The sequence below is a fragment of the Centroberyx affinis genome, unplaced genomic scaffold, assembly GCF_046629955.1.
Source record: "Centroberyx affinis isolate AG114_WGS23_722 - 3 ecotype Tasmania unplaced genomic scaffold, CSIRO-AGI_Caff_v1 ptg008327l_1, whole genome shotgun sequence".
Taxonomy (NCBI): Eukaryota; Metazoa; Chordata; class Actinopteri; order Beryciformes; family Berycidae; genus Centroberyx; species Centroberyx affinis.
In genome coordinates this window covers 188,292-215,689 of record NW_027284140.1, presented here as the reverse complement: position 1 = coordinate 215,689, position 27,398 = coordinate 188,292, and the positions used below count along the sequence as shown (strand labels likewise).

Below are 27,398 nucleotides of genomic sequence, written 5' to 3'. Positions count from 1 at the left end.
TATCCCAAACAAAACCGCTGTTAGACTGGATTATTATGTTGAGAGAAAAATTGCCTCTTGCCAGTTCTCTGCCTCCACACACACACAGGCACATAACCAGGGTTCAACACCATCTGTAAAAGTGTGTACGAGTTGTCTTTTGGGAAAACCAAAAACTGCGGTGGAAGGAAGGGAAGGATGATGAGGCACAAGAGAGGTGGAGGGAGAAAGACTGTGAGAAAGATAAAATGATAGATCTACCGCTTCATGACACTTAGAGGGAAGTAGAAGAAGAGAGGGAGCAGCAGGTAGCTGTTTCAGATGACTTCAGCAAAGAGTGGAACAAAATCAAAAAAGCCGAAAGGAGTGATTTACATAGATTTCTACCAGAGTGAACACCCAGGAACCGTAGGAAGCCTCTCTTCCGCTGAGCAGGCGTAGAAGTTAATCAGAACGACATTCATATTCACAACTCACTAAATGGCTCCCAAAAAAAAAGCTATTATCGCGCATGAATCACGTCAATCTAGGACGCTCTAAACGATCTCCGTCATCTCCATCAGAACTGCAGTCGGAGCAAATCCTCGCCAAAAAAAGGACGATTCTTATCTATCGCACAGCTCAACGTTCAAACACACGGGAAGCTGCGAACTCTGAATTCGACGGAACAGGAGGGACAGATACAGACAAAGGCAGAAAAGAGCGAAAAGAAACTAACAGATAAAACAGAAAGGAAGAAAGAGACAGCGATGCGGGGAGAGAGAGAGAGGAAGGCTTATCTTTTAAACATACAGTATGCCTGCTCTCAGCAAATGTTAGGGGCAGATCCACGCATGTGTTGACATTTTGGAATGAGCGTCTGAGCCAGCAGCCCGGCTTTTTTCTGCCATTTGATGCGATAGGAACCAGAAGGAAAGGACAGTGATATCACATCTGGCTGCATGGGCATCATCAAAACTGGGTTACGTCCATCTGAGAATCCTCATAGCCACTGTGGAAGCAAACGGTCCTTTTGTAGACACACGTTTTATGATATGCTATGCTGATTTAGCTCTACTTTACAACGCCTCAGACAATAATTGGCTGCAATGGGGGGAAACTACAACACTATAGCACATTGTTATACTTTAATTACCTTTGTATAACTGCAGAGGATGTGTGTTTATTCTGTTTATTCGTATAACCACTAACTGTCTATGAATGCATCTGTATGTGTGTGTATGTATCCATGCATATAAAATGCAGTATTGGGGGTAATGCGTTACTTTTTTTGTGGTAACTAGTAATGTGTTCGTTTTCAATTCTTGTAATCCGTAATTAGTTACTTTTTAAAATTACAATGTTGTTACTTCTTTTATATTGTTTTTTGTTGGCACAAAATAAAAAAAAGTTTTGACAAGGTGAAACTTCTGCTGCATCTGATGCCAACAACAAAAAGTATGCATGCATGTGTGTATGTGTGTGTGTAGGTATCCATGCATATAAGATGCAGTATTATGGTTAATGCATTAGTACTCAGATAACGTTTTTGTAGTAACTTAACACATTTGTTTTTCAATTCTTGTAATGCTTTAGTAGTTACTTTATAAAATTAGAATGTTGTTCCTGCTGCACCTGATGCCAACAACAAAACAATGATGAACAACCACTTGGCACTATAGGCAAATTGCTATGGCAAGTTTTTGAAGTGGCTAACACAAAAGTACTCTAACAAGTTACTTTTAATAAAGAGTAACTTTAACTAAAGTCATTACCTTTTAAGATAAGTAACAAAGTAAAGTAACTAATTTTAAGAGTAACTTTTCCCAACACTGGCTGATTTAGCTCTACTTTACAACATTTCAGACAAAAATTGGCTGCAATTGCCTTGATAGATGCACAATGTGGGAAAGCTTAACACTGACCACTGCACATTGTTATACTGTGTGTGTGTGTGTGAGTGAGTATGTATCCATGCATATCAGATGTGTGTGTGTGTGTGTGTGTGTGTGTCTGACCTCCAGCCGTCGCGCTGCAGGTAGCTGAAGGCCCCGTCGATGAGGCTGGCGGTGAACTGTCCCCCGGTGATGAAGAGGGTGTTGACGGTCACCAGCTGCCCCCTGAGGTGTGGCGGAGAGGCCTCGGCGATGTACACCGGCACCGTCATGGAGGCGATGCCTGCACAGCGGGAGAGGAGACACGTTACACAACGGCTAGGCTCAGCCAAGCAACCTGATTGGTCAAAGAAGCCTTTTCCAAGCATGTTGGTAATTGCTTCATTGGTTTCTGTCTTGTGTTTTCTTGTTTTTTTTTTGTTATTAAGGATGGGACGATATATCCACATTCAATATACTGCACTACAAAAATGTGACAATACGTATTGTAGGGCAGAAAAATGAATAGTGATATTAGCTACATTTTTTTCTGTTGTAGTAATCACAAATGAGACGCTTGACCAATTTCACAAGCTCTCCATCCAAATTTTATTATTTGGACTTTGTAATGACATTTTTAAATTGTTGTTTACGATTGCTAGAAAGATTTATGGCTCAGAAATAAACATAATTCTGCACAGTCAGTCTTTGTTGTTATTGAACTTTAATTTATTACATCCCATGATCACTGTAAAAAAAAACATGTTTTCAGGTGTTATTATTACTATATTCTGTGATGACCCTCCCACTCTCCTGGCTCTGCAGCTTGCAGGAGCCTGGTGGGCGGAGTCATTATCAGAGCTGATGGAGTGCACCTGGGCCCGGTGAACTCCTTGGGCTTAAGAAGGCCTCTGACTATCGGTGTCTCTCTCCCTCCTCACCTATGCACACCTTTTGTTCTGTTCTTTTACTTTGTGTTTGTTTTCCCCTAGGATTTAGTTAATAAATCATTGTTTTCACTTTTACTTTGGTGTATGGCTCCCTCACTGTTACTTCCTTGAGCCGGGTTGTAACAATTCATATTCATATTGTATTGATTTTGGAGCGGAAATATTTGAAAAGTTACAGCTCAACTCTATTTGAATAGCGTTTTAAAATCACAAAACCAGTGTGTGCCAAAGTGCTTTGCAAACTAGTCGGGATACACAGCAAGGAAAAGTAATGTTTCCTGAGTCTGAGCATTCCAGTCATGCACGTTCCTGACTACATTATTATTACTGATTAGAATTATTTCTCAGCATGTGATCAGTAACCAGGGCGACATTCTGAAAGGGGCCGTGACCTTTGACCCTGACATCAACAACAGTGACGGTAACAACGGCAACAAACAACGTGTGGATGTGAAGTGAATCCAAGACACACAGAGAAGCACTACAGTCCCCGTTTCGGTAATGGGCTCTGCACTACTCAGACCTGGAGACCGTCCAATCACACGCGCACACACACACACACACACACACACACACACACACACACACACACACACAGAGAGAACAAACAAAAGTGTGTGTTTGCTCAGGATTTATCTGACGAGCTGCCATGAGACCGCCGCTCTCTGCAGCTGGCTCCTGATAAGCTCTATTAATAGTCTCCCACTGCTTTCTATATCGCTCAACTCCCCCCCCCGCCCCCAACCCTCCAACTCCTCCCCTCCCCTTCCCCTCCCCCAACGGCCGCCATGACGACGTGGCTACCTGTTGCTATGGTAACGGCTCGCTGGGAAACCAGGCGCGCCGTCTCCGAGCGGGCACCGCGCTGTGGCAGCTCAGGGAAATCAAATCAATAACCAAGAAGCAGGAGGGTTTCTTTTCTGCTGTTTCACTAGAAAAATGTTTAATTGTGTTTTGAAAAGAGCTGTACGAATGATGATGATGATGATGATGATTGTTATTATTATATACTTGCAGGTTGGTGGGTTGCCACAGTTACCAATCGTTTCATACATGACAAAATTATTAAAGAAAACAAAATCTATTACTAAACAGTAAAAAGCAATGTAAGTGAAACGAAACACATAAAAGCACATCGAGGAATATGAAAGCAAAACACAAAACTGGGGGGGTCAAGGAAAATTAATAAAAGATCATTACATAAAAGGAATTACACCAATATATTCCCCCAGGCTGATAAAATAACAATTAAGAAGAGCTTATTGCACTGCACACACACACACACACACACACACACACACACACACACACACTTCTTTCCATTACTCAACTGCACAAGCCTTTCCCACACCACTAATATCCTGTGGGGAAACCTAAAGGGAGTGGTTGAAAGCCTTTTGGTCAAGTCTCTGCCTGCAGTGATCAACCAGAAGACACTCAGAAACAACGAAACCTAAACCAACCATTGAGCACGGAGCCATTCTCCAACTTGCTGTTACACCCCAAAACATAATTCCTATCACTTGCATTTGAAGTTAAATTGATTTCTTGACCCTGCAAACATTCCCTGCTGGAAGAGAGTGCTGTATATCTATAGATTCCTGTCATACCTGTACCGAATGTTGAGATCAATATCGATTTTAAGGCATAAAAAGGCATCAAATGCAATAAATTGTTGCTTGAAAATGTTAGAAAATGCAGGATTCTAACATCATCTTCACCTCAGGTTTTCTCGTAGGCAGTGCCGGGGGAGAGTTACTTTTAAAAGTAATGTGTTACTTTACTTTGTTACTTACAATAAAAAGTAACTGGTTATGTTATGTTAAGTCACTCTTAATTAAAAGTAACTTTAGCATTACCCACTTCAAAAACATGTGCTGTCCATGATTGTTTGAAAATGCAATGCAAGACTATCAAGACTAAAACAGTAAGCCAATCTCATATCAAGCAGACTTCTGTTCTGAGATTCTGTTGTTTTTTTTTCAATTAGCAACAGGTTGTCTGCTCAAGATGCCGTGAGAATTTCACTTTTTTCCACTTTTCAACATCAAAAATGAAACAATATGACAGAAAAATGAAAGTAATGACATTCTAATTTTAAAAAAGTCACTAGTAACGGCTTCCAAAAATGGAAAAACCTACATTTTTAAGTTAAGTTAAAGTAATTTGATTACTCTGAGTGCGGTGTAACACGTTACCCCAACACTTCTCATAGCTTATGAGAAATTCTAATGGGTTTCACTTTGTAATCCAAATGCAACACACAGAATAATTTGCAATATTGTACCATTAAATGTGGTGTCATTCAACAAAGAGAGGAGTTTGAAGAGAGTTTTTTCATGTTAGAACCAGTATCAACATTTGAACTTTTGGAGCCGTGAATATTTTAGATACAGCATGTGATAATTCCACAGGTAGATAGAGCAGTAGGTGGATTTCATGCCAGTCCAACAAGCCGCTTGACAGAGGAGACAGGAAACACGTTTCACCACCAGCCATGAAATCTGTTTACACTGCTGTCCGACTGACAGCTACATTGTGATTGTTTGTGTGTCCGTGTATGTGTGTGTGTGTGTGTGTGTGCGCGCTCATGTAACATTATGCAAATGGAGACACAGACACACACATAGACAGACAGACAAACACACACACACACAAGTCCTCAAGATCGTTATCTGCTGTAATGCCTCTATCTGTATTCACCTCATACAGCCCGGCCACTTCTCCCTCCCTCTTTCATCTGCGATTTAATCCTGTTTTATTTCTTTCTCTATCTTAGCCATATGTATCAGCAGCTTGTCTCCCTCCCAGCCACATCTGCTGCCATAGACACACGTGGCTCATATGCTTACTAATGGGGTTACAGCAAATATTTATGCGTCTACTGAGTAACGCAGCAACTACAGTTTTGCATTTTGTTGCGGGCGGTGGCGGCTAAAAAAAATATGTTAAGAGTCGACAAAGCTAACGTCGCTACAGGCCGGTAAAAAGGTCAAGTAGATGTTTAGTTTCAGTTCATTGACTTGGCGGAAAATAAATGGCCTTGGCTGGGAGTCTATTAGTGGGGAAGGAAATGTACCCTGCAAAAAATGTCCGACTTCTTGCATTTTTAATCTTTAAACTTTTAAAGTTTAAAAAAATCTGACAATGAGGTGAGATATTTTCACGTGTTTCTGGTTTAGATAAACATCATTAAAAAGTGGTAATCCGCAAAATATGTGATTTTATTTTGGTGACATTGTTGGTGCTAAACAGTCACTGATGTTTTTGCACTGCACTTCCATTACTGCAAAGCCTTTTTTTCATGGATTTTCTGTAGGTGGGGCTCTTTTCTTCATCTGTTCAGCCATGGTGGCTATCGCTGCTCATGCTAACTACCCAGTTCTTCTTCTTCTTCTATTTATTCCAAACAAACGCATCACTTCCTCTGTGGCAGATTAATTTTCCCAGGAAAGAGCTACCAGACACCAGATGTTAAGAACAGCCAATGTAAAAGCTTTCATCAACTGGATATAGGTTGAATCACTGTTGTGTTACAGCAATCATTTATATGAAAATCTGAAGTATAAGTCTGGTCTCAAGTCATATGATGTTGATAAGAGTGTAGTGATCTCAGGTATTCAAATTCTTCCGAAATTCCCTTCTGAAAGTGAACCTGCACTGGAAGCAAGTGAAATCACCTCAACCCTACTGGCATATTTTAAGAAAAATAAGATTTTAAGGCTCAGATCAAGATTAAAACAACCTGCTAAGATGGACATTTCTGACAGCGTTCCCTTCGGGGTGTGTGATTCCCGTACGAAAAAACCCCCATCTCACTGTGTGTTCCCATTCCCTGTAATGAGCTCTCCTTTTCAGCACCAGGGACAGCTCCCCGCTCCCCACACACACACACACACACACACACACACACACACACAGTCTGAAGTCAGCGTCTGGTCAGGCCGGGCCTCGCAGCAGCACAGTACAAAGGATCTGTCTTGTCTTGAGACGGCAGCTTTTAAGCACACAGAACAAAGCCTGAGACTGACTCACTTGATCAGAGAACGAAACACTGCAGAGGAAGATACTCGACTAGACTCCACATCACTGAGGGAGTAAAGAGACGGTCAGGAGGAGGAGGAGGGGGGAGAAGGAGGAGGAGGGAGGGGGGGGGGGGGCAGTGGGAACACTCTGGCACTAAGTAGCTGGTCGCTGATGGAGGAAGCTAATTAGACACTAATGGATGATTCTCGGAAATACAGACTGAGTACAGGAGACGCAGAGCTGTTACAGATAAGAATAGCCAAAAAAATTATGACTTCCACGCAGGTGAAGAGCCGCATAAAGCCGCTGTTGATTTTTAGATGAGTGACGCTTTGTCAGATTTTGTCGTCTAAAGGCAGAGCGCCGGGTGAATTCATTGACGAAAGAAGAAGAGGTTGTGTCCTTTCACAGTTTAAGGTAGTAGGGAGTAGGTTCCTTTATGTGTTGAGACAATTCTACGTCCCCTTTGGCTTATGAAACCCTTCAAAACCCCGTTGGATAAACTCAGAAATTCATAGTGATCAATCTGGGCTGCACAAAACAAGGCTGCTTTTTCAGTTTCTGAAAAGTTGACATTTTGGAGGTTTTCACACAATAGCAACAATACATAAATACACAAATTCATCACCGAATGGCCTGGTTAGGACAAGAAGTATGTCTTAATTACATAAATCAGCCAATTAATTATTATAGGCCTCTAGGTAATAATTAAACGTAATCACAATGTAATTAACAGCACTATTTTTATCCAGACCCCTAATCTTGTGTTTCCAAGAACAAAAGGCTTGAGCAACAGCTAGATGTGTTAGCAAGAACACCTATTATTATACACACACTGTTTGCACGAATGTGTGTGTGTGTGTGTGTGTGTGTGTGTGTGTGTCTTTCTGTGTGACTCTCTGTGTGAGTGAATGGGTTATGACAAGTAAAGGTTGCGGATTTAGGGGATCAGAACTGAAATATGTCTGCTTCATTAGACTGTATCCAGAGGAGAGAGACAGGGAGAAGGTCAACATCATGACATACATGCTACGCTCAACGACTGCTGCCGACGTGCCTTTGAGCAAGGCACTAAACTCTCCAATCAGAGGAACTGCTCTGTAATGCCAACAGTAGAAGACTGTGGTTGAGCTGAGAAGCTCTCAGGTGTGAAGCAGGATGTTGTTCAGTCAATCTTCCCTGAATAAATAAAACTTAAGAGGAAAAAAACACTCCAAAACACTGTTAAAAAAAACAGCTATTGCCGATGTAGTTTGCATCCCTGGGCCCATTTAGCTGTTTGGTTGTGTATTTTTCTTTTTCCCGCGGACAACTGGCCAAACATAGATGATGTGACATCATGTTGACATATTTCCAGTGCAGCTACAATGAAGTTTGATAGCAGACAGAAAAACTCTCAGCGATCTAAAACATCAATGGTAAAAGTCAGGTTTTTGGTGTCAGTCCCTCAGAATCAAAGAGCGAGGGCTTCTCTCTAGAGCCGCCATTTTGCACCAAGAGAGGTTCAACAATCATACAGGGAGAAATCCATTAGAAGAGGCAGAGAGACCAATTTCTGCACCGACAGCAGCCTCAATAGACCAGAATGCAATGCAGCCACAATGCTGTTCTCTCTCTACTCTCACTTTTACTGGACTGTCGCTATCTCTCTCTCCACTTTCATGTATCCAGCACAGAAAACTCTCTTCACTGGAGGCTGTCAAAAGTCTTTCTGGTGAAACGTAGGAAAACACTAACTGAAGTAGAAGTAGAAGAGGCAAGCTGAGGGAAAGGGAGTACACCAAAATATTACACTTCATCACAAAAAACACCTCCTGGAACACCCCGAACATCACAAATCGATGAAATCTAACAGCGTAACGTATCTGAGGGTGGATTTCCCCTTTCAGATTGAAACATCTTTGCACCCTGCGCAGCTAGAAAAACCTCCCGATTGAGATAAGCGGTGTTAGGAAATAGCGTTATATGCTAAAACCCTGTCAATAGTTATTCTGACAGCCTGGCTCAATACCGTCTGCTTAGACTAGCCAAGTCTGGTATCACACAGCAGACCCCGTGTGTTCAGGCAAAGGTCAGCTCACCAATAATTGGCCAGGAGCAGGAAACCAGAGGCTTATGGGAAGAAAGGGAGTGTATGGGGAAGGGTTGGTGGAGGGGGTGTGTGGCATTTCCTGGTTTGACAAACAGCTCCGATGACCTTTTTGGCGAGTGCTGCTCAGAAATGCTAAGCAATTTTGCTTTTCCTGAGAGCCGGCCGTCACGCACACGCGAGCGGCAGGGTGACGGGTCCGGGGCCGGAATTAACTCCCGCTCGTTAGCGTCTCCGCCGACTAATTGGGGTGCGAGAATGTTCTTCATTATCTAGCGGGGGCCGGGTCGCGCGTGCTTGTGTAATGAAGATCGCTGTGTGGGAAAAGACGAAGGCGATGGTGGAAAGGGAGGAGGTTGCCACTTATAATTTAACAGCCTAAATGACCTGGATGATTAGTTTTCTCCCAAGGCCGGGGGACTATATTAGCCACTGCAGCTTGAGTGAGTAAATGATTGCGTCTGGATGCAGCATTTTCATATGTGTTCATTTTGAAGTGGAACAGGCAATGTGGCCTCCTCGCCGCCTGTTTGTTGTCTCTTTTTTTTATTTCAATCTCTGAAATTAGTTGCCTTGGGGATCCGCAGTTTTTTCTTTCATTATTGATAATTCCAAACAAAAACAAACCATTACCTAGGCATCTTTAGCCATGGTTGTTTGTGTTAGAAGTACAGTGTGTTTTATGGGCCCCTGGTGGTGATTACAAAACAGTCTTGTGATGGATGACTGTATAAAAGGTGTGCGCGCTAAAACAACGGCGATATTCGAAAAGTTGACAGGATGACAGCTAGCAAAAGGAGGAGAAGATAGCGATGGGATTCAAGAGGTGGTTGTGGATTTTTCATTAGTCTACTTTATCACAAAGCAGCACTCATTTCGTGACACATAAAACATGTTTTTCACCATTTCAGCATTTCAGTTTCTGGAAAATTGGTATCATCAGGCTGTCATTAACCAAACCGTCTTCCTAATTCACTGCTTTGCTCCAAATGACACAAGACATTCTATTTAGTTCCATAAGAGAAATTGGTAGCAGTTTGCTGTTATTAACTGAACCTTTTCTCCACTTGGAACCGAGCAAATTTTTGTTCTCAGAATTACACTTGAGTTGTTCTATTGAGGCGTGCAAAGTAAATAAACGATTGGAGAGTGACAGGAAAGATAAGAGGGAGAGAGAGAGAGAGAGAGAGAGAGAGAGAGAGAGAGAGAGAGAGAGAGAGAGAGAGAGAGAGAGAGAGAGTGACAGGATTAACCAGAACTACACAGAACTATACTTTAGTTTGGGTGAATTTAAAGTTTTATATCAGTGGGGTTTTTTTTTTTAATTTGTGTGAATGGTCTAGGTTGCCCCTCTACATTATTCCTGATTTTTCTGCACACAGTCAGCATAGTTAGAGATATCAGCGCTTGTTTTCCCTCAGAGGAGTTGAGTGTTTTCATATCACTGCATGCATTACGTTACGCTCTGCTTACTGTCAATCACCTGACACCCGAAATAATCTCTCAAAATGTCTCCTTACAAACTTTATTGTCACATCCATGTCTTTTTATTTGAGGGCGTTTTTGATAGCGGCGGACAGTTACAGTAATTTCAAGATAGGTTTGACACTGTGAAGTTTGTATCTGTAAAACAACAAAAAACTAGTAAATGTTAAAAAATCGAATTATATACGGCATATATTGCATAATGACTAAGGGAAATGTAAATTAGACGTAGACAGTAGTAAATGGACTATAACTCTTCCTGTGTTTTTTTCTATTTATTAAGCAGCGATGCCACTAAATCCCCACGCTGGAAAATTCACCAAACTCCTACAGTAATGTAAAGACAATGCACATTCATCATCTGCAGACTGCTGATTGCCCCAAACAAACAAATATAGGGTAATTACAGTAAAGTTTGTTCACATATCATACAGTAAGAATCCAAATTAAAGCCATTTATCACAGCAGGCACTGAAAATGGCACTGGAAGTAGGAGTTCCAGTGATTTCCGGCATCAATATTACCATGTTTCTAAAGGAAGCATGCAGGGTTTCTTTACTTCAACAGTCTCCTAGCGAGCATAGCCTTCCTCCCTCTCTCATGATGGTTAACTGAACGGGGGAAAATGCATAATTGGTCGACCTGCAATTCTTCCACGTATCACCGAGGAGAGCGCTTACTATTCTCAAAGGAGGCGGCAGATGAGCGCCATCAGTGTGGAGCTCGGCCCGGAACGCCAGCCTCCACAGCCGTATCCGATGCAGCGTGGAGGATGTGACTCATGAGTAAGTGCGGTTACTATAAATAATTTGGGGTACATTGAATGCTGATCAAAAGGCGAGCAGCATGTGAAAGTATGCAAGCTAAAGAGAGACAGAGGAGGGAGGAGGGAGGAGGGAGCAGACAGCTAGTCATTCAGATGTACGTAACCTTGACAACGGTCTCTCAGGCTCGGAGGCGACCTCAATGACACTAAAAGTCTTCAGCATGCGATGTAGGTTCACTTTGACTTGGTTTAGGCATTTTAAGATGGCATCTTCCCTTTATTTATCATTTTTTAGTTTCCCTATCTCACTTAATGCTGAACAACCTCATAATAACGATCATAATCATAAAAACACCCAGTGGCATGCAACTTGAGTATAAGCAAATATCAGTGCTGAGTGAGTGAGTGAGTGAGTGAGTGAGGGAAGGAGGGAGGGATGGATGAAGGGAGTGAATGAGTGAGTGATTGAGTGGGTGAGTGAGTGAGGGAGGGAGGGAGTGGGTGAGTGAGTGAGGGAGGGAGGGAGTGAGTGAGTGAGTGAGGGAAGGAGGGAGGGATGGATGAAAGGAGGGAGTGAATGGGTGAGTTATTGAGTGAGTGAGCGAGCGAGTGAGTGAGTGAGTGAGTGAGTGGGTGAGTGAGGGAGTGAGTGAGTGAGTGAGTGAGGGAGGGAGGGAGGGAGGGATGGATGAAAGGAGGGAGTGAATGAGTGAGGGAGGGAGGGAGGAAAGAAGGGAAGGAGGAAAGAAGGAAGGGAGTGAAGGAGGGAGGGATGGAGGAAAGAAGGGAGGAGGGAGGGGAGAAGGGAGTGAGTGAGTGAGTGAGTGTGTGAGTGAGTGAGTGAGGGAGGGATAGAGGGAGGGAGGGAGGGAAGAAGGGAAGGAGGAAATAAGAAAGGGAGTGAGTGAGTGAGTGAGTGAGTGAGAGGGAGGGAGGGATAGAGGAAAGAAGGGAGGGAGGGAGGGGAGAAGGGAGTGGGGAGTGAGGGAGGGAGGGAGGAAAGAAGGGAAGGAGGGAAGGGAGTGATTGAGTGAGGGAGGGAAGAAGGGAGGGAGTGAGTGAGTGAGTGAGTGAGGGAGGGAGGAAGGGAGCGGGAAAGGGAAGGAAGGACAGAGGAAGGAAGGGAGGAACGGAGGCAGGAAGGGAAAGGGAAGGAGAGCTGGATGATGGTAGGAAGGGTGAGGAAGCTAGAGTGAGTGTGTAAGTGAGAAAGAATTTTTCACAGTTACAGTCTCAAAGGACTTGACAATGATAATGGCCACATCATGAAGCAATAAATGAACCTTAGACCCTCAAAGAGAACGAGGAGAAACTCCCACGAAACCTCATTAGGGAAAAACAAGCTCCCGAAACAGCTCCTCTAGCCTCCCCACTGGGACTTCCTCTGATCAAATTGTCACGCTGCCTAACACAAAGAGAACAAAAGTAATTGGCCGGCCCAATTAACCGACAAGTGGGTGTTCGCCTATGTGGGACGACCGAGTGGCTACAGGCTAGAGATCGTCCTTCAACAACGATCCAGGTTCAAACGTACGTGTCAGCAAAGCTCCGCCCCTGAAGCGTCCTTGAGGCAAGACAATAAATCCCTCCCAGCCGCAGGGGGCTTCAGCTGACCCTGACCCAGACCTCTGACCTCGCCGAAGAGAGAACTCCCCTCACAAATCGATATCTCATCTTATCATTACGGCAAAAATTGATAATTTCACTTGTTTCAACTTGAATTTTCTTGAAATCAGTAACAACATTTTGAAACACGCAGTGTGATCTTTCCCTATTTCAAGATACTGTCGCTTGACACTGCATTGGAACGAGATGGAATTACAATACTCAATCCAGTGGCAGAAGTTTACTTGTTTTCATGAAAATGTGATTCAAGACTCAATAACCTGCTGGATTGCATAACTTGTTAGGATGGAGATATTTGTATGCGTCACAGGGGGGGGACATTAAAAACTGCCAATTAAGTCTACAATCACAAGCTGGGGGATGTGTCACACACAACATGCTGGACACCTGTCGTCTTACCAAGCCCCACTCCGACGATGAGCCTCCCCACAAGGAGCACCTCCTTGCTGGGGGCGGTACTCAACACAATCCCCCCGACGGTGAAGAAGAAGCTGGCCAGCAGTATGCACACCCTGCGCCCGAACAGCCCGTTGAGGAAGCCGCCCAGCAGGGCCGACAGGGCGGCCGCGGCCACAGTACTTGATATGAGCAGCTCCTGCCACAGGGCGCTCAGGTCCAGCTCCCTCTTCAGCAGGAGCATCGCCCCGGAGATCACCCCGGTGTCGTAGCCGAAAAGGAAGCCCCCCAGGGCGGAGAAAACGGCCAGGACGTACACGAACCCGGGCGTGACATCCTGCTGGAACTGCTTACGGGCAGCCCGCTCCAGGTCCCCGGTGGAGGAGGCTGTGGCTCCGGCGGCGGACCCCCCGGACGCCCCGGACCCCCCGGCCACTCCGGCGGAGGCGCCCTGGCTGCTGATGCTCGCGCTGGACGGAGCTTTGATCAGACTCCGCTCTCCTCCGTCGTTCACTTTCTTCCTCCGCTCGCCCATCAGGTTGCTCATACTACGGAGATTATAGTCATGGTCGCCCGGCTTTCGCGACATATGGGAAATACAGAGGACTGGGCTGTAGGAGTTGTAGGCTGTTTGATGATTAAAAAAAACAAACACATACACAACTAATTATTCCCCCCCTCAGACTGAAGTTACTGCTGCGTAAAAAGCGTGCGCCACGCCGGTTATCCAAGCCACTTTATTCCCAAAATAACGCTCGCTGATGAATAAAGTTGTCTGTCTCCACCCTCGTGTACAGGCTATCAGCGCATCACATCCCTGTGGTCCTGATGGGGGAGTTGAAGAAGAGTGGGGAGGAAAGGTAAGATGATATAGAAGGAGTGTAGTGGACCAGTTCGTCACTACCAGCGTCGGCGTGACGCAAGAAATATTGTTTTGGAGGCATGATGCTGGAGTGGAGAGTAGGTCTGCTTTGTTTGAATGCCGTTACTAAACTGAATTACAGTAATCCTATTATACATCTTATAAGGATACTATACAATTATCACAGCAAAATCGTAAATCACTATAAGAATATAGGCTATAGGAATCATATAGTGATACCATAGGAGGAAAATAAATACCATTATACGGTCACTATAAACCTACTATTGAGTACCACATACACATAAGTCCTTGTTGGACAATTATAGTAATATTTATGGCGATTTTTCGTTGTTTTTTGTTTTTTTATATATATTTTTCAACTGATTATAATGCATATAGAAAATATAAAATAATGACAATAATACCGTCATTTTTTATGATTTCTGTCCTAACAGCAGAATTTGTCTTGGTTAGAGCATTATTGATAGTTTATTATTATTATTGATATCACACAATGTAGATGGAGAATAGATACTACCATTTTGTTTTTTTTACCATTAGTTTATACTGTACATCAGGTGTGATGTATAAACTGATGCCTCTATAGACAGAAAACGGCTGCCCTCTGCAGGCTTGGCTGTACTAGTACACGTCCAAGTCTATTCAAGTCATGTCGAAATACACATAAGACATAATTTGACCACCATTGACTACATTCATTCAGGTGATGTAACACCCCCTCTGGCGGCCAAATTGGAGGTCCACAGCTCTTGGGCAACAGAGGACAGTTGATCGGGCAATTTGGCCGTCTCAAAAGAATTGAATTGACCAATTTCTGTGCTGCTTTTGACGAGGAACTGATCATTTCGTCACCGCTGATACACCTTGATTTTGTGGATAGATAAGTCAGCTAGCTAACTAAGCCAAAAAAGACAGTTTGTTCAGGTCACAGTAACTGAGCCGACTCTTCTCAAGCTACAGTACAGCTCAGTGTTTTGGACAAGAGACTAGAGCTAAAGACAAGACAGTTTCCTATGTCACAATAACCTACATTTGAAACCAAATCCACCGTATCAGACTGTTCACCTTTACGTATAACATTACTGAGTTACAGCCACACTGCAACAATCTTGTTCATGTTTCTCAAATTTAGCCATTATCTGCGCACAGCCAATGCTCCAGTGGTTGCAGGGAGATTTGTGGCACAACTGCAAAGCCTCTTCCGCACATCCCTATGATCCCAATCTTAATCCACTAATTTAATACTGATTCCACAACTAAACCCAAACCCTAATTCTAAAATTCACCAATTTTCAAGCTCAAGGCCGAACAAAATGTCCCCACTTTCCCATAAAAAATATTCACCTTTTATGTCCAGAACTCTGACTCTTCCTCACAAGAATCGCAATGCAAGTACACACACAAACAAACCAATGCTCATCGTCACTACTGAAACCCTCTCCATTATTGATTAAGCTGAAAACACAGAAAAAAAAAAAATGTCTCATCTCTTTCAAATTCCTTCCACGCTGCCGGCTGCAGTCTGAAGAAATTACGTGGTCGTAAATGGATTGATGTGTGCAGGTGATCAATATGTGGACGGCGGTTTCACACAAAATGGATAATGAGAAAGGCCTGATAATGGCCTGCGATTGGGTCCATTAGGGAGAGAGAGCGTTAATGGGAGATAATTCCTTTTTACAGATACTTTAGTACCCTACATGGTTCCAGGGTGGGATGGGGTCAGAGGTCAGCATCTATCAGACTGTGTAAACCATTTATGCCGGTCAAAGGGAAACCTATCTTGTGACCTCAATTGTTTTTCTTTTCACTTGAATTGAACCCCAGGACCTATGAAATCCATTTAGAAAGCAATTATTTTTTTTAATGTGTGGATGTCAATGAGAAAATCACATATTTCTTATATCCTGAGGAGTCAGAGAGAAATGGGAGAGAGTGAGCGAGAGAGAGAGAGAGAGAGAGAGCGAGAGAGAGAGATGGCCAGAGAGAGAGAGAGAGAGAGAGATGGGGAGAGAGAGTGATAGGAAGAGGGAGAGATGGGGAGATCGGTAGATAGAGAAAAAAGAAGAATACTTTGTCATAAAGTATTAACTTGTGGGTACAGTCAATAGAAACTCTCTTAAATGTTATAGAAAAAATGAAAATGTATTTATAATATAATAATAACTCTCTTCTCTTCTCTTGTATTATGTCACTTTAATATTTCCACATACCATATGGAATTGGAACCTACATGGGTGGGTTTGGGTGGGGCACGAAAAGGGGTGGTGGTATATGTGGGGTGGAGGGGTGGGGGGGGGGGCTACTAAGGGAGGTCAGGTCTGTAATATGAATGTGTCAGTTCCATTAATTAATAAATGTATTTATTTATTTTTTTATTGTTAGTAGTAGTAGTACTATAATTAATGTTATTTTATTTTCTTCTTTTCTTCTTTTTTTGCATGTATGTGTGAATTGGTATATGCAGTATGTGTGTGCATGTGTATCCACACGGGTATGTGTGTATACATGTGTACGTATATGTATGCTGTAGGAAATAAAATAGGACGCTGTGTCCTTTGCCCTCTGTGTAAATGTCTTATAGTTGAGTATCAGTGAGAAGGGTCTGCTTACGTTAAAGAAGTCATGCAGCCATCATGAGTGAGCTGTATGCTTCCACATGAGAGCAGGAGCTTAGCCCTAGTGTTTACTGGAAGAGACAATCACGTAAGAATAGAACTAACGTTAGTGTGTATTGTAGAACTGGTTTTGACTAGTTTGAAGCGTGCTTCTTACATTGGCCATATGTTGATTTCTCAGAAAGGAGTGTACAAAGCAGAATATCCTGCAGCCTACTGAAGTGTATGTGCTTGTAAGGTTTTCTCTCCATGCATGTCTAAATAAAGAATCCACAGAAGACTTCTGAAACAATGTGTATATATATGTATGTGTATATATATGTATGTATATGTATATATATGTATATATGTGTATATATATATATGTATGTATGTGTGCACGTATGTATGTGTATATGTATATATATATATATATATATTCTTTTTTTTCTTTCCCCACGTTTGTCCATCTTGTATATTGATATGGTCTAACCACCCAATGTAAAAAAAAAAAAGAAAAAAAAGAAAAGATTAATAAAAATTTGGTCACAAAAAAAACTTGTGGGTACAGTCTGCTAATGTGCTATATAAAATGTGCGCTCGTATTTCATTTTCAAAAACTATGTGAATAGATTTAAAACATGAACATAATCCAGTGCAACTGTTGATCGATACTCTACCATCCCTCAAGTCTGTGTATTGACAATAGTAAAGTCCATTAGCTCTCAATATGTCAGTTGTCAGCTGATTCTTAATAATAATAACACTATTCATCAGTAGCTGATGCTTTGATAACTCATACCCTCAGTTTCTTACCTGAAGTAAAATGTAATCAACAAATCTGTCCATTATACCTTAACAAAAGCCACATTCAACTAAATATCTTGCTGATTAAACCAAGTAAATTCAACTACTAATGTCATGTGAGTGAAGTCAGTTTGAAACTTTCTGCAGGAGCAAAATCAAGCACACACTTTAAGAAAACGTATGCACATTTCATTTATTTGAACACACAAGTTAATTAATTTGTTTGCACAAATTACTAAATTGTGCTGGCAAAATAATGAAAATGAGTGCACAAATTAACCAAAACGAAGGAAAAGGAAATGTATCTTCTGCACTCAAATTAATCAAAACAAAGAGCATGAGGTCTGGTGTGCCTGCAGTATCATCTTGTACCCTCGACATAATAAATCATTGCCACAAAATCTATATTTTGTTCTTTTGTGGCCACTACTGGGCTGTGTGCAGGGCAAAACACCAACTCTCTACCGGTTCCTGCTGACATTGACCTCTGACCTCTCTATGGAGGAGGGGGGAGGGGCGAGAGACAAGAGACTTTACCAACCAGGACTGATACAGTATCACATCATTCTTATTAGAAGTCAGGGCAAAATTAGAATCTCTTCACTGGGACGTTACTCGCAGCTCTTCCTCCGGCTCGCTTTCATCTGTAATGTTGTTTTGTGTTTTAGCCGAGAGGAGAGAGCAGACATCAAAAGATCGGTTCCCTTCTTGAGGCTGTTCTGCTCCTCCACAGCCCTAATCCTCTGGATAGTGCTAATATGGGCCCCAAAGAAACCTGCGGGTATGTTGGACATTTACATAAAACACCCCTCTTTAGGCCATCACTCATTTTTGGACAAAATAGCAACCTCTAAACAAGATCTTAACTCCTGATCAAACATTTCTTTTCAACTGTTGGTGATAAACACGGTCAGTTTCGGTGTGATTGATGATAGTTTCACAATATCCACTGCTGTTATCTCCCCACCTAACAACAAAAATCAGTAACCCTTTAAACTACAGGCCATTAAAAATGTAGTAATGACTGGTAATAACTAAGTAATATCCAAGTACAATAGATGTAATAACTGGTAATAACATTAGAATGACTGGTAACTACTGAGTAATATACAAGTTACAAAAATGAGTTTTTTACGTTACATTGCATTATGTCATTTAGCGGATGCTTTTGTCCAAAGTGACTTACAATAGTACATTTTGTCAAGAGTATTGAAACCAACTGTGCATCACAGTCTTGATCAGCTAAGCCTTTTACTAGGAATAAGCAGCTTTCGTTGACATTTTTTAAAATGTATTTATTTTTTAATTTAAAGAAGGGTAAGAAGATAGGTTAGTTCAAGAGGGATCCAGGTGTAACCTGAAGAGATGTGTCTTTAGTCCCCGCTGAAAAATGGGCAGTGATTCAACTTTTCTGACAGAAGGGGGGAGCTCGTTCCACCATTGTGGCACCAGGGATGAGAAGAGTCGCGACCGGGATGAGCGACTTCTGAGCCCACGTAGCGATGGAGGGGCAAGGCGACCTGCAAGGGTGGAGGAGCGGAGGGAACGAGGCAAGGTTTTGAACCTGACTAGAGATTGCAGATAGGGAGGGGCAGTCTGATGTACTGCCTTGTAGGCGAGTACCAGTGTCTTGAATTTGATGCGTGCAGAGATGGGAAGCCAGAGAAGCGAGTGGAAGAGGGGAGTGATGTGAGAGAATTTTGGTTGGTTGAACACCAGGTGGGCTGCAGCGTTCTGAATGCGCTGTGAGGGTCTGATGGATAGCCTGGCAAAGACAACGTTGCAGTAGTCCAGGCGAGAGATGACAAGTGCCTGGACCAGGAGTTGTGCCGCTTCCCTCGTAAGGAACGGGCGAATTTTGCAGATGAGGGAGAACCTACAGAGGGAGAACCTACAGGAGCGCGTTGTCGCTGCAAGGTAGGCAGGGCAGGACAGCTGGTTGTCCAGGATCACCCCAAGGTTCTTGGCAGTCTGAGAGGGTAACACAGTGGTGTTGTCAATGGAGATGGAGAGGTCTGTGAGAGGGCAATCTTTCCCTGGGAGAAAGAGTAGCTCTGTCTTGTCAAAATTGAGCTTGAGGTGGTGCACAGACATCCAAGCACTGATGTCTTTGAGACATGCGGAGATACGCCCATCAATTTGTGTATCTGAGAGGTGGAAGGAGAGGTAGAGTTGAGTGTCGTCAGCATAGCAGTGATAGGAGAAGCCATGAGAGGAGATAACATGGCCGAGGGATTTAGTATAGAGAGAGAATAGCATGGGCCCCAGGACTGATCCCTGAGGGACCCCGGTGCGAAGTGTGCAGGGTCCGGACAGAGATCCCCTCCATGAGACCTGGTAAGAACGGTTAGACAGATAGGATGCAAACCAGGAGTGTGCGGATCCAGTGATTCCCAGTTCAGATAGGATGGAGAGAAGGATTTGGTGGTCAACTGTATCAAAAGCAGCAGACAAGTCAAGGAGGACAAGGACAGAGGAGAGGGATGAAGCCCTGGCAGTGTGCAGGGCCTCTGTGACAGCAAGGAGTGCAGTCTCAGTAGAGTGGGAAGCCTTGAAACAGGACTGAAGAGGGCCCAGGAGGTCATTCTGGGAGAGATAGAGAGAGAGATGGTTGGAAACTGCTCACTCAAGGGATCAAGGGGACAGGTGGTGGCTCGGTTAGACCTGACAAGTGTGAGGACATCTTCTGGGGAGAGGGTAGAGAAGGAAGCAAGCCCAGGGACAAGGGGCAGAGAAGCAGGTTTGGAGTAAGGAATAGTAGTAGCCCGATGATGGAAGGAACAGCTGATATCATCCACCTTCTTAGCAAAGTAGCTGACAAAATCATCAGCTGAGAGGGAAGAGGGAGGGGGAAGGGAGGGTGAGTTGAGGAGGGAGCAATCTCAGAACTCATCGTCTATCGGTCTGACGACGATTAGACTCTGGGGGCGAACGCAAATATTTCGGGGTTTCCGGTGGAGCCAGCGGACATCCACGCGAGAATGGAGTTGGAGTTGAGAGACGACGTCTCATATACAGAAATCTGTTTATAGAGATTAGCCAAAATGTCCTCTGGACCTAAAACACCAACAAAAAGTATCGATGTTTGTGTATTTTGTTTGTTTGTATCCATTCTCGTGTCTCAAGTTAAGCCAAGCACTTTGAAATTTAACTGGTTTCACCTAAACTAGTTTCAGCAAAACTACTCAGCACCAAGCCAAACACTTTCAAATTAAACACAGATTTAACTAAAACAGAAAGCTAGCACAGTAACAGACAAATAGCTCACCAAGTGCTGCTAGATCCCAACAAAAAGTGCTCTACTGAACCAAGCTGAGATAAAAACAGAAGATTCTACACTGCAGACAAAATGTGTAAATTTTTTACTGGTCTAGGTCTGTTTTCTGTTGTTATTTGTGTAGAGTTGGTATGGAGTACATTTGTATAACTATGTGAATATTGTACATAGTATTGGTATGCTTTTTCTAAAATATATAATGTATTATTGTATGTATTCTTCAAGTCAATGAAAACCTAATGAAAAGACATTGTTTCTGCACAGCTGTGGAAGATAAGTCAACAGAGATGGTGTGTTCCTTCCTTTTTGAACTAGTTTATCCTTTGCCTCCAGCACCTTTCTAAGTTTTCAAAAGTATATAGTACTGTCACTAATCTAACACAATGACTGGTAAAAGGACCTGGATAAAAGTATAAAGGGACGTATAAAGTGTACAAGGGTTGAACGGGTAAAGGTTTTATGTTCTTGTCAGGGTTCCAGTGGGAGCCAGTGGGAGCTGAGCTTCCATAAGGAGGGGTCTGAGCTCCCATAAAATCATAAATCTGTGGGGGTCGCTAATACATTATCAGCAACCATTATTTTAATCACAAATAATGCATTTTTCAATGTAACGAGTATTATTTACGTTAATGAGATAAATGGGCTAAAAGAAACATGTTTTCCAAAAGAACTATGCACCATATTCTCTTCACCACCATTTGTTTGTTTGTTGTGTGTATGGGGTGCGACATGATAAAAAAAGTGGGCTGCTGTGTGTGTGTGTGTGTGTGTGAAAGTGTTGGACCACGTAATGAGCAGTGAAGTGTCTCTCTCCCTCTCTCTCTCTCTCCCTCTCTCTCTCTCTCCCTCTCTCTCTCTCTCACGGAAAGCGCACCCGTTAGGCTATTATTTATTTATTTATCTCTGCCCCTAACGTTAGTTATTTTAGAGACTCCCCCAAACTCAGATTATAACTCGAACGCTGGTTCTTGTAATACTTGCTGATTCATTGTGAATTACGCATCTTAAGCATTCTGACACTAATTGCAGCTTCAAATGCAATATTTACATATGAACATCCAAAATCGATGTGTGGCGATATCGTCTAGCTCTCCATTTGGATAATAATAAACTGACTACATCCTGGTTCAATACCTCAGCCATAAATATTATTTTTCCCACTGGTCCGTTCATCCTCCATTAACCTTGAAGGCATTGTCTGGTTGCCCTAAGTGTTTGACAAAGGTAAGACTCTCTCCTCAGTCCTTCCTGCTCCAGTTTATAATTTTACTGTTCGGGGGTTTTTTGTGTGGAGAGAATGAGGAAAAGCCAGAAAAAACAATACTAGGGAAATTGACTGTGACTGTTATAAAAGTTAAAGGAAGTTAAATTTAAAGGGAAAGGATGTAGCCTTTAACAGATTTTTTTTGTTTTGTGTTCCAGAGCGTGTGTGTGTGTGTGTGTGTGTGTGTGTGTGTGCGTGTATGTGCATCTTTTTGCCTGATGTCAGGCATAATCTGGCAGTACAACTGTACAGTATCTGATTCTTCTGAAATTACATGTGAACTGGATCAATAGAAGACAAAGGACAAAAGCTCGTCCCTCTCGCGTTTCTGTTTGGTAAGCCTTTTTTTGGACAGTCCAGTGTTAATATAATATAATAATAATAATAATAATAATAATAATAATAATAATATATATACTATAAGGTGGTAAAAAGTAGATGTTAAACATGTCGACGTGTCTCTTGCTATAGACTGGTTTTCACACAATTATGAGTAGGTTATCAGTTGACTCATCAGAGACACATTATGGTAACTTGATCACACACACACACACACACCCACACACACACACACACACACACACAATTATGCACCTAATTAGGCCAGCTATGTCAAAGGATTAGTGGTTATGATATCACGCACCTGTCCCTAACACTTCAATAGAGAACAACATAATATACCGATATAAGATAATGATATATCGATTTCAATGTAAAAAGATATCCAGGAAAGACTTTATTGGAAATTATTCATGTTTGCAACATTTTCCACCCTGTCATTGTCATTTAGTGTTGAATGTGTAATCTGAACTTTGTCCTGGTGTTCAAATCATGTTGTGTGTGTGTGTGTGTGTGTGTGTGTGCGTGAGGACGTGTGTGTGTGTGCGTGTGTGCGTGTGTGTAGGCAGATATATAAGCAGCGCCATAGGCTGTTTGTTTTGTTACTCTTTGATTCAGCTGCTCTCCCACCGCGAGGGAGAATCAAGCAGCATGGATCCTCAGCGATGGATACTGGCTGTCTGCTTTTTTCTGGCCTCAGGTACCTTTTATTTACTAATCAGAAAATGTTTTGGTGTTTTTTATGGTGTTTTTTATTTTCCTTTTTTAAAAACATTGAAATGGAACATGAAAAAATAACAATTAGTCACATTGTACCATGATAGAAAAGAGGTGGTAAAATCAATAAGTTGTCATATTTTGTAACAAGTTTTGTTGCTGATGTTATTTTCTCCAAGGGAATATAGCTATTTATTTCACATTCAAATTAGCAGGGGGATATCTAATTTCCATTTCAATTAAATTAATGTTTTGGCAATAGTTTCTCAGAGCTATAAAGTGGTAGATAGCTACTTATTATCATTAATTGACCCTTCATGTTCAGTGCATTGAACAGTGGAGATTGCTGCCAGCTCTCCCTTATTTCACAGGATTTTCCCTTATTTTTTAAGTTAAATTTGAACCTTTTTGTCCATCCATATCAGCAGGTTTTAATAGGAAAATTTGAAGTAGAAATAAAGCCCTTTACTTTCACCACTCAACTTTGGTAGACTGGAGTAATATTACTGATATACATTATATCTACACATATATATCAGTTACTGCTATAGGCTATCTGTTACCTAGTACCTTATCTATTATAACTACTATCATATTTCTGTTCCTACTATCTCTGTTTTACATTATTCATGTTTATTTCCACCTCGACGTTGTTGAAACTAATGTATTTCTGTCCTAGTCCTTGGGCCAGGTGAATCAATGTTAACCACAGAAGCACATATAGGTGAGTACAAGTTAACTAGGTTTGGGTGGTAATGAAATACATGTAACAGGATTACAGTAATCAATAGTCTGTAATTTGCAATCAGAACGAATGCTCAGTTACAGTTACTGTAAAAACAGAGCAATCAGATAAGACACAAGCATTATGATTGTGAGATTATAAACACAAATAGATACAAACATCATTTTATACATCTTGAAATAATAATTGATTGTGTGGTAAATTCAATTCAAAAAGCTAATCAAATTACAGTCTATAAATTTGAATAAATTTGGGGTTTTTTTAAATCATATTCTATGGATTTTGGAGGCAGAATAGTCCAGAAGTAACTGAAACTAATCAGATTTCATTAGCCTACTGATTTTGAGTAATGTGGTGGATTACATTACAATTACAGTTTGAACCAGGAAAACAGAAACAGATTGCATTCTGACAATAACCTATCCAACCCTGAAGCAAAAAAATACACAATTGATTCATTGCTTGATTGATTGATTGATGGATGAATTAAATCATGCCCTCTGCCATTGCCTACATTCAAACATGAAGTGAGTCAGCTGACTTTGTTGTTGTTGTGATCAGACACATGCAAGACCTTCGGCAGCGGCGTGGTCCAGACTTTCAACGAGATGTTTTTCCACGTGAGATCCACTTGCCCTTTCACCCTCACCCGCTTCATGCACAACCAGGTGGAGTGTCACATCACCATACAGCGAGACAACAGCGGGCTGCTGGTCCGAGTCGAGATCATCATCAATAAAATCAGAACCGTTCTGCAGAATGGAAGCATCCTGGTGGAAACGAGAAGGTTTGGCCCTGACACTAAATATGTAGCCATAGAAAAACATCTAATAACACACACACACACAAAGTTAAACAAACACACATCAGCAGCATTTCTAATGTCATGAATGTCGATTAAAATTTTACACCTGACTTTGGGACGATATACATTATTAATTCTGTCTGTTGGGTTGAGCTGAATTGTGCCAGTGTTGAGAACAGTACAACTGAGTAGTCTTCACATTGTGTAAACTTTACCTACTATCCAAATATAGATGTAGCAAGAAAATAAAGGGCTATACAATGCTGTTTTGAGGGAGGTGGGAAGTGTAGTATTTTACCAAAGTCATCAACAATACAATTTTCTCAAATTTGAGGAAGTGAAAATAAAAGATCCGGTCAGTCAGGTGTTCAAATAAAACAAAACTGGTCAATCAATCAATTGGTGCTCTTTAGGTTGTCCGAAAAGAACCAATCCTGAAATTAATGTGTGCTATGTGGAGAATTCCTTGAGACATAATGATATAAACCAATATCCACACAGCAGGCTAGCCCTGTTGCTGTTTTCACCTCTTTTCTAAAGCTTGTTGTAAAATTCTGGTCTGGAACGAAGCTCCACCCGATCCATTCAGTAGCTTTTAATTAAAAAAAAAAACTAGCACGTCTTCTACCTCGCTGTTTAAAAGCGTCTCACCCCCTCCTATTCCTCAAAACAATTCCCGTAATGGCGGAATCGATGAAGTGAGCGAGTAAGCTCTTGTCATTGTGGGACATGTAGCCTTCAGAGGGAGAAAGTTCTGGCAAAGGAAGACTGGTAAGCGGCTCACTCTGCACGTATAGGCCTACGTTTAGCTTAGCTGTTAGCGTTTCTCCCTCCATTTGTCCCTCGTAGGCTTCCGTAGTGCAGTGACTTTGCTGTGTGTTATTTACAAATGTGTTGCGGCTTCTGACGCCCTCTATTGGTCAGAAAAATCGCTTATTGCAGCTTTAAGTTAAATTGTTTTTTATTGTATTTTTGTGGCATCCGCTTAGCATGCTGCTATCGTGGTGGAGTCATAATTCAAGCAAGTAATCAACATTTGAGTCAGAGTCGCCTACTGGTTAGCCATACAGGCCTCAAATACGCTTATCACTTGAGTTATATTGTAACTTCAACAATCAATTTGTCCTTCTGTGGTTTTTAATAATGTTGAGTCAGTGTTTTAACACATGCCTTACCAAATCAAGTCTAGTTTCAACAACAGATGTTATGGTCTATCTCAGGGATTCCCAAACATTTGTTTGTCCCCGAGACTCCCATCTCAGGATATTTTTGTTCTCAGCCTTGACTACAGAACTGTCCATACTGTAGGTGAGGAGATAACAGATAAAAGAGAATGAAATCTATCCCGGCAAACGATTTTGATGTTGAATAGACGTTGATAGGATGGCCTGCAGCAACGGTAAAAACCTGTATTGGCTATATAAAGTGCCTAAATTAAAGTTGAGATGACGTCCTTAGGCATCCAGCTGCATCGTTTTGTGAAATCGGGAGATAGATTTCTTTCTGATATCGGTTCAAAACAGTTTCCAAAGCGAAGATCTGACCCCACTTTCACAACCTCTGGCCTGTGTGATACTAAGCGCTCTATATGTTTTATTATTTGCTCGCAGTGTTTCTCTTCCCTACGACCACACCTACCAGCACATCTTCCGTTACGGCATCTACACCAGACTGAGGAGCTCTCTGCTTCCTCTGACCGTCACCTGGCACAACGTACCTGGAGGAGTAGACACTCTCTGGGTGAGAAGACAGAGACACACACACTACAGAGACACACACGTGAAAACATAAATGCAGGCATACAAACGCACACACACACACGCACATCAGTTGTGTTGAATTGTAATAGTTTCTACATTCACAGCTGCTTGTGTAATACGAAGCACCATTAACAGGATGAGGCGGGACATAATGCAGTGAGCGATCATTCAAAAGTCTAAACCAATGGGATATGAGTCAGGGAGAGAAGGGCAATTTTATTTGATGGGAGCGGTACGGAGGGGCGGGTTGTTCAAAAATCTGATGGTTTTATTGGTTACAAATTTATATTTACGCCTACTAGTGTAGCATGAAGTCACCATGAAAGATACTGGGCCTCTGGCATTGCGTAATGGTGAAAGCATATGGCAATTTGGCAACAAAATACATGTCAAGAACGAAGTAAAGTGCAAATTTTCATAGTAGATCCTATTTTTCTATTTTGCATGGTAACGTTGAGAGAGAGAGAGAGAGAGAGACGCATCTATCTGTATAATGCACCCTTTAAATAGCAGGAAAATACTGTGCCAGACTTTAGACCAGGTTTTTGTTGTCAATGGCGCAATCGCTTTCCGCTGCCTCAAGATAGCAATGCGCCTGACCACACCTCATTTTAAGACCAAGACGCCCATGGGCGCAAATATGGGCGCAAGTACATTTGCTATTTAAACAACGTGGGTGCTGGGCGTGAAAATGACAACTGCGTCGGTCGGAAACTTGCACTGACACTTGCGCTGCGCTTTGCGCCGGGTGTAAGATAGGGTCCACTGTGTTTTCCGAGAATTAATGGGAGTTCATTTTATGGGGACTTTAACACCCTCTGAAGCTCTCTTATGACTTAACTTGTTAAGGTGGAGCTGGAGCAGGATCTGAACAGTGACTGGAATGGACTGTGTGGAACGCCCCATGCCCCTGGTATGGCAGCTACTTGACAAGTACAAGCACTGGAAGAAGTAGTAGTAGTAGTAGTAGTTATAGCAGTAACAGCAGCAGTAGCAGTAGTGGTGGTAGTAGTAGTAAATTCCCTAAAATG

The 27,398-nt window shown here is 42.2% G+C and overlaps 3 protein-coding genes across 3 annotated transcripts in view; 1 reads left to right on the top strand and 2 right to left on the bottom strand.

The window, feature by feature from the left end:
- Positions 1-13,759, bottom strand: part of LOC139640095 (proton myo-inositol cotransporter-like) — a 74,002-nt gene extending 60,243 nt beyond the window's left edge. Inside the window, exons 1-2 of the mRNA XM_071514262.1 lie at positions 13,174-13,759; positions 1,977-2,136 (exon numbers count right to left, since the gene is read on the bottom strand). Of these exons, the coding sequence (XP_071370363.1) occupies positions 1,977-2,136; positions 13,174-13,759 (746 nt within the window). The remainder of the gene's footprint in view (positions 1-1,976; positions 2,137-13,173) is intronic.
- Positions 13,760-18,795: 5,036 nt separating this feature from the next.
- Positions 18,796-20,143, bottom strand: LOC139640091 (uncharacterized). The gene is made up of 3 exons (XM_071514257.1): positions 20,125-20,143; positions 19,790-19,970; positions 18,796-19,594 (listed from the first exon to the last, which is right to left on the bottom strand). The coding sequence occupies exons 1-3, from the start codon at positions 20,141-20,143 to the stop codon at positions 18,796-18,798; spliced, it is 999 nt and encodes a 332-aa protein (XP_071370358.1).
- A 2,848-nt stretch (positions 20,144-22,991) lies between these two features.
- The window catches only part of LOC139640090 (mucin-6), a 33,931-nt gene continuing 29,524 nt past the window's right edge, over positions 22,992-27,398 (top strand). Inside the window, exons 1-5 of the mRNA XM_071514256.1 lie at positions 22,992-23,040; positions 23,880-23,924; positions 24,364-24,589; positions 26,218-26,347; positions 27,217-27,280. Coding sequence (XP_071370357.1) covers positions 22,992-23,040; positions 23,880-23,924; positions 24,364-24,589; positions 26,218-26,347; positions 27,217-27,280 — 514 coding nt within the window. The remainder of the gene's footprint in view (positions 23,041-23,879; positions 23,925-24,363; positions 24,590-26,217; positions 26,348-27,216; positions 27,281-27,398) is intronic.

Coding starts and splice junctions, on each gene's coding strand:
- LOC139640091 (XM_071514257.1), bottom strand. Junction 19,595..19,789: donor AACCGTTCTTACCAGGTCTC/ATGGAGGGGATC, acceptor TACACAAATTGA/TGGGCGTATCTCCGCATGTC.